General features: G+C 37.5%; 1 protein-coding gene across 1 annotated transcript in view; it reads right to left on the reverse strand.

Moving 5' to 3' along the window:
• Window positions 1-9,794, reverse strand: part of ADGRV1 (adhesion G protein-coupled receptor V1) — a 611,804-nt gene extending 602,010 nt beyond the window's left edge. The window contains exon 1 of the mRNA XM_030927972.1: window positions 9,680-9,794. Coding sequence (XP_030783832.1) covers window positions 9,680-9,701 — 22 coding nt within the window. The 5' untranslated portion in view covers window positions 9,702-9,794. The remainder of the gene's footprint in view (window positions 1-9,679) is intronic.
• Window positions 9,795-10,158: the final 364 nt, after the last annotated feature.

Raw genomic sequence — 10,158 nt, forward strand, 5'->3', positions numbered from 1 at the left:
CCATCTCACACCAGTTAGAATGGCAATCATTAAAAAGTCAGGAAACAACAGGTGCTGGAGAGGATGTGGAGAAATAGGAACACTTTTACACTGTTGGTGGGACTGTAAACTAGTTCAACCATTGTGGAAAACAGTATGGCAATTCCTCAAGGATCTAGAAATAGAAGTACCATATGACCCAGCCATCCCATTACTGGGTATATACCCAAAGGATATAAATCATGCTGCTATAAAGACACATGCACATGTATGTTTATTGCGGCACTATTCACAATAGCAAAGACTTGGAATCAACCCAAATGTCCATCAGTGACAGACTGGATTAAGAAAATGTGGCACATATACACCATGGAATACTATGCAGCCATAAAAAAGGATGAGTTCGTGTCCTTTGTAGAGACAGGGATACAGCTGGAAACCATCACTCTCAGCAAACTATCACAAGAACAGAAAACCAAACACCGCATGTTCTCACTCATAGGTGGGAACTGAACAATGAGATCACTTGGAGTCAGGAAGGGGAACATCATACACCGGGGCCTATCATGAGGAGGGGGGAGGGGGGAGGGATTGCATTGGGAGTCATACCTGATGTAAATGATGAGTTGATGGGTGCAGCACACCAACATGGCATAAGTATACATATGTAACAAACCTGCACGTTATGCACATGTACCCTAGAACTTAAAGTATAATAATAATAAAATAAAAATAAAAATAAAAAAGAAAGTAGAAGAAAAATAGGCAAACTAAACCCAAATCAAGCAGAAGGAAACAAAGAAAAAATATTTGAGTGGTAATAAATAAAATATAGAATAGAAATACAATACAGAAAATCAACAAAAGTAAAAGTTGGTTCTTTGAAACGGTAACAAAAGTGACTGGGCACTGTGGCTCACGTCTGTACTACCAATACTTTGGGAGGCCAAGGTGGGTGGATCACTTGAGATCAGGAGTTTGAGACCAGGTGGCCAACATGGTGCAACTCTGTCTCCACTAAAAATACAAAAATTAGCTGGGCGTGGTGGCAGGCGCCTGTAATCCCAGCCACTCAGGAGGCTGAGGCAGGAGAATCGCTCAAACCCAGAAGGCAGAGGCTGTAGTGAGACAAGATCGCACCACTGCACTCCCACCTGGGCAACAGAGGAAGATTCTGTCAAAAAAAAAAAGATTAAAAAACTGACAAAACTTTGGCTAGATTAAGAAAAAAGGGAAGAATATTTGTATTACTAAAATGAGAAATTCAAAAGGGGTCATTGCTACCAACTTTACAGAAATAAAACTAAGTATATAAAGCATAACCATGAACAATTATATGCCAACAAACTAGATAACCTAGAACTAGAAGTAAACAAATCCCTAGGAAGATACAAACATCCAAAATTGACTCGAAAAGAAATTAAAAATCTGAATATGCCCACAACAATTAAATAGATTGAACTAGTAATTGCAAAACTTACCATGAAGAAAGTCCAGGACCAGATGGTTTCACTGGTGAATTCTACCAAATGTTTAAGGAATAATTAACATCAACCCTTCACAAACTTAAATACATATATATACAAAGAACAAGACTTCCCAAACTATTTTATGAGGCCAGTATTACCTGATACTAACACCAGACAAAGACATTATGGCAAAAAAAGAACTAAGAAAAAAACTAAGACAAATATCCCTTATGAATATTGACACAAAAACTCTTAACAAAATACTAGCAAACCAAATCCAGTAACATATAAAACAAAATATACGCTATATAACCAAATTAGATCTATCCAGGAATGCAACACTTGTTCACCACCAAGAACAAATTAACGCAATGTACCAAATTAATAGAAAAAAAGCAGAGGGAATCACACGATGATCTCAAAAGACACAAAAAAAAGCACTTGAAAAAATTCAACATCTTTTTATTATACAAAGTAGGAATAAAGGGGTAATTCTCCAACCTGACAAAGGGTGTCTATAATGGGTATCCACATCATACTTAATCCTAAAAGACCAAAAGTTTTCTCTCTACGATCACAGGACAAGACAAGGATCTCAGCTCTCACCATTTCTATTTAGCACTTTACTGGAAGTTCTAGGCAGGACAACTAGGCAAGAAAAAAAAAATAAAACATATCCTTGGGAAAGATAAATTCAACTATCTCTATCTACAGATGACATGATATTGGATATAGAATATCCTAAAAAGTCCACACATAAAAAAATAAAAGAGTTCAGCAAGATTACAGGATACAAAATCAATATACAAGAATCAATTGTTATTTCTACACATTAGTAATGAAGAATTCAAAAATAAAATTAAGAAAATAATTGCATTCACAACATTATTAATAAATGAAATGCTTAGGAAGAAATTTAACAAAAGATGTAAAATAATCAAGACTGTGAGGTACTGGCAGAAAGACAACTAGATCAATGAAATAGAGTTGAGTCCAGAAACAAAATCATACATTTATAGTCAATTAATTTTTGACAGTGGAGTCAAGCCAATTTAATGAGGAAAGAATGATTTATTTAGCCAATGGAACCTGGATAATTAGATATCTATGTGCAAATGAAGGAAACTTATATCATATTAAAAATTAACACAAAATGGAATAAAAACCTAAATGTAAAAGCTTAAACTATAAAACTCTTAGATGAAAACACGGGTATAAATCTTTGTGACCTCGTATCAGCCAACAGTTGCTTAGCTGTGACACCAAAAGTATAAGCAACCAAAGAAAAGTTAAATAATCCAACAAAATTAAGACATTTTGCTTCATATGACACCATCAAGAAAGTAAAAAGACAACCCACACAATGAAAAACAATTGCAAATGATATATCTGATAAGGGATTAGTATCTAGAGTATGGGAAGAACTCTTATAACTCAATTAAAAAAAAAAAAACTATTTTAAAAATGGGCAGAAAACCTGAATAGAAATTTCTCCAAAGAAGTACACAAATGACCAACAAGCATATGAAAAGGTTCTCAACATCATTAGTCATTAAGGAAATACAAATCAAAACCCAAATGAGACATCACTTCACACCTAATAGGATGGTTAACATAAAAAAGAGAGAAATTGAAACTCTCATACATTGCTGGTGGGCATATAAAATGGTAAACACACTTTAGAAAACAGTTGGAAATTCTTCAAAAAATGAAGCACAAGGTGACAATATGACCTAGAAATTCCACTCCTAGATGTGCAACCACAAGAACAAAAAACTTACGTCTGCACAAAAAACTTGTACGCAAATGCTTAAAGCAGCATTATTTATAATAATCAAAAAGTAAAACCAATGCAAACACCCATCTGTTTATAAATGCATAAATGAAAGGTGGCATATCCATACTCTGGAATATTATTTGGCAATTACAAAAAGACTGAAGTATTGCTACATGGTACAACACGGATGAATCTTTAAAACATCATGCTAAGTGAAAGGAGACACAGAAGGCCACATATTGTATGATTCCATTTATACGAAATGCCCTGAATAGGCACACCTATAGAGATAGAAAATAGATTACTGGTTTCCAGAAATTGGAAGGTGGTGGAGAAAGGTGAAATAGAGAGCAAAAGCTAATGGGTACAGAGCTTCTTTTGGAGGTGATGAAAATGTTCTGGAATAGACAGTGGTGATGGCTGCACAACTTTTTTTTTTGAGACGGAGTTTTGCTCTTGTTGCCCAGGCTGGAGTGCAGTGGCGCAATCTCGGCTCACTGCAACCTCTGCCTCTGCGGTCATATGATTCTCTTGACTTACCCTCCCAAGTAGCTGGCACTACAGGCCCACCTGTAGTACTAAATGAACCCACCACCACGCCCAGCTAATTTTTTTGTATTTTTAGTGTAGACAGGGTTTCACCATGTTGCCCAGGCTGGTCTCAAACTCCTGACCTCAGGTGACCCTCCCACCTCGGCCTTTCAAAGTGTTGGGATTACAGAAGTGAGCCACCACACACAGCCACAACTTTGTAAACATATTAAATGTTACGGAAATGTATACTTTGAAAGGTGATTTTTTTTTTATATGTGAATTATCTATCAATTTAAAAAACAATCAAACCTTCTCTGCACTTCCAGTCATCTCTTTCTCTTCCTTCAACATTTCCAGTCAGGTTAATCTAATATGTGTCTGGGACAAGGCACTTGTATTATTCATGCTTCTGCAACTTTAATCTAAGGTAGTCCCAATCCTCTCTACCTCTTTCCACTCCCTCTCCTCCACTATTTTTCAAAGTCCCAGTGAAGTCCCACTTTTTTCAGAACACTCTCCAACCTTAGCTTACTAGTCTGCCAGAGAACCAACCAACAAGCTCTCTTCGTTTCATTCCTGCTCACAAACACGGTTGAATTTAGTTAAATAAAACTAATGATTCTAACTATAACTGTAATAAAAGCTTTATAATCACAGATTGGAAATATAGATGAAAATGAATTATTTCACATATGTTCTCAAAACTATACTGATCACTTGTAAGACATATCTAAAACACTTCTATTATGCCTTCTTTTGGTTAAACATTATTTGAAGAATGAAAAATGTATTATTTTACTTCCAAATATTTACGCAAGTACAGTTATGCAAAAACAGTATTGCACTAAAAGATGGAGCTACACTGAATTACTGGTCCATGACATGGATTACAGGACAATATCATCCTAATTATCCTAACAAAAGGATTACCATACCATACAGTGGCTCCTTCAGAGGAATATGAGTGTATACATGAAGTATATTAATACTACCTAATTGTCAAAATTCATGACTAAAGAAGCTGACAAAAATCTTATTTTCAATCAGCACACAGTACAAAACCTTTATTTCCACAATATGCCTCAGAGCACTTATTCATTTGTTGTAGCACTTAAGAATCTTTTCTCTTTTAAACTTATTCCCCACAGAATTCTTTCTGGCATAAAGGAATTGCACCTTCTTTGTTAATTTTGTGAGTCATGTTAACTGAATGAATCTCAGTATGTATGCCCTATGCTTATTGTGCATACTGCATGAGAAATAAACCATTAACAGTGCACACAATGACTTTTTGGAGTTGCATTTTATTTGAAGCTATTCTATGTCTTTCAACCTGTGCCACATTTCAATAATGACTATTTATAATTACAGTCATCCCCTTATTTGCTTGGTATTTCATTTTCCTTGCCCTATGGCACCCTACAGTTGAAGGCAAGGAAAACTCTCTGTTGATTAGTTATTTAAAACCAGCAACAATAACTATGCTGGAGAGAAGACTACTTGGAAAGGATTACATAAGACCTAGCACTCAACAGCCTCAGACAGAGAGCAGCAAATTATAAACCCAAGTACTTCGTTGCATGTAACCAAACTGGCTAGTTGAAATGCTAATTGCCTTTCAGCAAAACTGAAGACAGACAGGGGACCTTGTGCTTCAGAGAATGAAATGCATTTTTACTCCACTTCTATACCATTGTCTTGCTGAGAATCATCTGGAATCTATTCATAAAGGTAGCTCTTTCTCTAACCTTTAAAATGTGGGAAATTTATTTGGCCCCTGCCAGCACATCAGACGTGCTGATGTGCCAAGATGCGAACAGATGGTTGGATTAAAGCCATGTTAAGCCCCTAATAAAGTGAAGCATGAAAAATCTCTATGCTCAAACGTATAGTTTAAACCAAGAAAATATGCCTAGGGAAGTAAGTTTTGAATAGCAAATAGATTTATGAAATTAAAATAACCAGAAAACATAATCTTCAAAACAACTATTTTCAGTGTAATTACATGCAAATGCATACAGAAAGAGTTATCGTTTCTCTCAAAGAAACGCCACAACTTTTCTTTATACTTAATAATTTTGTGAGTATTACTTCAAAACTCATTTATGGACAATGATTCCAGCAGCCAGTGTTTCCCTTTAATATAAAAGAGGGTCTATTCTAGGTTTTCAGAATCCTGAATAAATGAATGAGAAATGCCCTATCAGCATCTTGCCCCTGCTTTGAGGTAAAGCCAGACTTACGCCTGACTGCACCAGAAAAGGGCCCCGTGACCACCTGCCCAGCAGCTGAGGGAGGGACTTGGTCTGGTACATTTTTAAGTGTATAGTGTGTCACAGTAGAATCGGAAAACAGCCTTTGTATTACCACAGTCGCTTGTGCCTCAGCTCCACCCTTCTCCTCCTCTGCCACACCTCACTCAGGGCAACAGAGCTGGGGTGCTGTGGCTTCATGTGTGGCCTAACATCCTGGCATATTGGGGAACCCTCCATGCATGCAAAAGATGCTCCCTGTGTTCCCAATCCTACCTTGTGAAAGGAAAAAATTAGGCATGCAATGTGAGGAAATCAACTTTTCTGTACTACTCCATTCTACATGGAGTAGACTCTAGTTTATTAGTAGTATGTTTACCTTCATTGCTCAACAAATATCTTTACTTACATAAAGTCTGAACTGCCCAGGAGTAATGGAATACTAAGACTAAATAGAACTTTACTGTAAATGGTTTCAATAAATAATTCAGCTCTCACCGTAATTCGACAGGAATTAAGAGAAGAAAGACCTCTGTGACTGGATATTCACCAAAACCTTTAGATTGGGGAGGTTCTGGTGATTTTTCATTATTTCTTTACTGTCTGAATTTCCTGCATGACTTTGCATTATCTTTGCACTCAGAAAAAAAGTTATTTCCAGAATGGTGGGGAGGTAAATTGAACAGTGAGTGATACTCAGCTATGTGATTCCTCCCCGCCCCACCAAAATCAGGGAAATACACATCCAAATCTCTCCATGGTAACACACTGCATTTTATAACCAAATTAAACAATTTTCTAAGAAGCTCATTACACTCTGTAAGCATCTGTAAATTGTCTAGTTGCCCTCTACTTGGAGTGAAAAATGGTGATGGCATTGTGCTTCCACTGTGTAGATTTCAGACCTGATGCATAAAATAACAACTTATCAAAGGCAAATAGGCAACAAAGCAATTTATTCAATAGATAAACCATTATGCTAAACCCTATAGATATAATCACATATATATATAGACACTATATAAGAGAAATATAGAATACAGTCATCGTCTTCAAGGATTTTGCATCCTAACTGGGGCAACCTTGAAATTTTAAATAAAAGTAGGGCAGCAATATAAGAAACGGCACAAGGTGGCATTTGTTTGAGTGACAATAAATCAAACAATTAACAACCAAGTTAACCCATTAGGATACTTCTTACCTAGCAGTATACAAGAATGTATAGGTGACTAAAACATGTGGCCTTAAGTGTGTCTCTTAACTGTTCTAGGTCTCATTTACCTCAAATATAAAATAAAGAGGTCGGTTTAGTTTGGCTCCAAGTCTCCTTCCAGTGCTTCAAGATTTCACGTTATGTTAACAGCCTAAGAATTTCAGAACAATGAATGATCACACATTTAATCTAAGATAAAAAGTATTTTCTTTGTGGGTCCTCCCAGGGCATAGATCTTTCTGCCTCAGTTTCTTCATTTGTAAATCAGGATAAAACAATTTAATTCATGATCCAATATAAAGTTACACTAATAAAGGGCTTAAGAGAATTCCTGGCATACAATTCAATAAATGTGACATACTATTATGATTCATCATGGTATATGAACAAAAGAGTTTAGTCACAGCTAATTCCGCTCTGAACACCCTTTTCCCTTGGGTGTAAGCATTTTTGTCTCAAGCATGACTACCTTCAAGTAGAAAGACATTTGACATACTTAATACTAGCATTTGCTTAATACTAGTTTCTGCCCTCTCACATTTTTTCTAGTAGTTATATTACCATAAAACCATTTGTGTTCCAAATATATCTCATATTATCACTTTCTTAGAATACAACTGGCATTTAATAAATATATGGCATAAATACGTAACTTATTAAGATATAATGGAGATTGATACAGCACCTATATATTCAATGGTATTAAGACTCAGTGTTACATAACTTACCTTTGCCCCATTATGGACTCTCATAGTAGTCCAAGATTACTTCCATTTACGGACAATTTTAGCTTTTAATCATCACATTCAGTATAGTATAAGGTCCTAAGAGCATTCCGAAAAAATATTTGACCCAGCTCTTATAAACTGCAACTCTGGGCAAGGAACTTAAACTTTTCATTCTTCACTATCATTATCTATAAATTGGAATATACTACTATTCAATTTATGATGGCATTGTGTTAAATAAGATAATCTATGTAAAGAGTTTCTAAGAATTCACTATCTAGCAGGCATTCATTAAGGAATGCCTGCTATATTTATTCATCATGGAAATGAGAAAATGGATGTAAGATTCAGTCATACTTCAGCCGTACATTTTTAAAGTGTGTATATCTTGGTTACTTCTTCTAAAAGTAATAATTTGAGAGATATAATATTTTTAGCTGAAATAAACCTTTGCAATCACCTAGTCCAATTACTTTATTTTATAAACGAAGAAATTAATGCCTGGAAGGATGGGTGAATGTCCAAAGTCACTGTGTGTTAATGGCAGAGCTAGAACATTATATCTAATCACACATATTTTATATATGTTATCATAACACAGTTCAGAGTGTTTTTGACATCTCCCTGTAACCTACATTTTTCTCAAATTACATAGGCGGGAATAGTTTTCACTTACTCTATGAAATTAACCCAGAATAAATTATTGGTGCTCATTTGTATCCTGCCTAAGATATCATTTTTTCTCTTACTTATGATCTGTTGGGTTTTTGTTGTTGTTGTTTGATATAATTATTTTGATAAACTACACATAAAGGGAGAAAAAAACTTTAGTAATTTAAAGTAATCATAACTTCAGTAAGAATTTCTAATCATGCTGTATTAGTTAAGGTATATTTTTGACTTTCATCCTAATTCTCAGTAATTATGCATCTTTAAAATTTGATACCAGTTTCTAAAAGAGTGTGCAGCATACTAATAAATACATTACACACATTTTAAAGGCTATGGATTTCATGAAGTGGCAAAAGTTGGTTTAAAACAAGTTACATAAGATAAAACACCTTAAAATCAATTTTCCCCTGACGAACACAGCTATAATTTCTTGGTTTTAAGAAAAAATCAATTTTGAGATAGTTTTTAAAATTAAAAAAGCATAAGCTTTTAAATATATATACATATATATGTTATGCTATAGCTCCATGTTAAACCCAAGCTCCCTAAAATCAATATATTTCACTGAAATTTTTCGACGCAGTGGTTATTTTAGAACACAAACAAGACTCCTTAAGTTTATCTCACCCTTCCCGTTATCAATTATTACCTATGGCGCGCCGTTCTTGGTCGGTTATTTTTAAGCTAGACTTTTTTAAAATTAAAGCTAGGGTTCGGGTTTCAAACGGGCAGAAAAAAGAAGAAAGGAAGCTTTTCACTCTGCTCATTCACTTCTCACCACCTTTGAGATCAGGAATCTTTGGAAGGGGCGGGTAGGGGGTGCAGGAACCTAACTCTCCCTGCAAAGCCGCAGCCTTGGACAGAACCGATGCGGGCAGCTATGCCCCGTTACCCGCAGGCCCCGGCGCCGGCTGCGCGCCTAGCCTCCCTGCGTCCGGCTGTGGCCCGCCCTCCGCGCCGCCCTCGCCGCCCACCTCCAGCAACAGGTGCTGATGCTGAGGCGCTCCCTTGGGGCACCGCGATGCTCGCAGCACCACTCCTCAGTCATAGCCTACCTGGCCGCAGAAACACCGACATCCGCGCGCTCCCAGCGGTCCCCGCCAGCCCTCCACACACCCTCGCTCTGCCTCTCACTCCCGTACGTACTCCTAGCCCAGGCTGCTGATTCTTACTCCCACTACGCGATCAGGAGGGCGGCTCCATTCTCCTCCGCTTTCTCCCCGTCCCTTGCCTCCTCCCTCTCCATCCTTCCTCTGCTCCAATAGGACCCATGGCTCCCCAGGCAGCGCTCACCTGACCAACGGAGCGGGGGTGGCCGCCCAGGGCAGCGCACACTGCTCTGCGCAGCGGGCAGCCAGGTCCGCGCTCCGGCGTCGGGAACACCCTGCCTTGGCCATCCCTAATGGACTCTTCCAGCAGCGAGGCGCCTAAGCTGACCTGCCGGGGCTTAGGAGCGCGCGAGTCCTGCCTCTGCCTGCGCGTCCCGCCTCTGCCTGCGCGTCCCAGGCAAAGTGCGCGGTCAGCGCTTTGTAAT

This window comes from Rhinopithecus roxellana, chromosome 3, assembly GCF_007565055.1.
Source record: "Rhinopithecus roxellana isolate Shanxi Qingling chromosome 3, ASM756505v1, whole genome shotgun sequence".
Lineage (NCBI taxonomy): Eukaryota > Metazoa > Chordata > Mammalia > Primates > Cercopithecidae > Rhinopithecus > Rhinopithecus roxellana.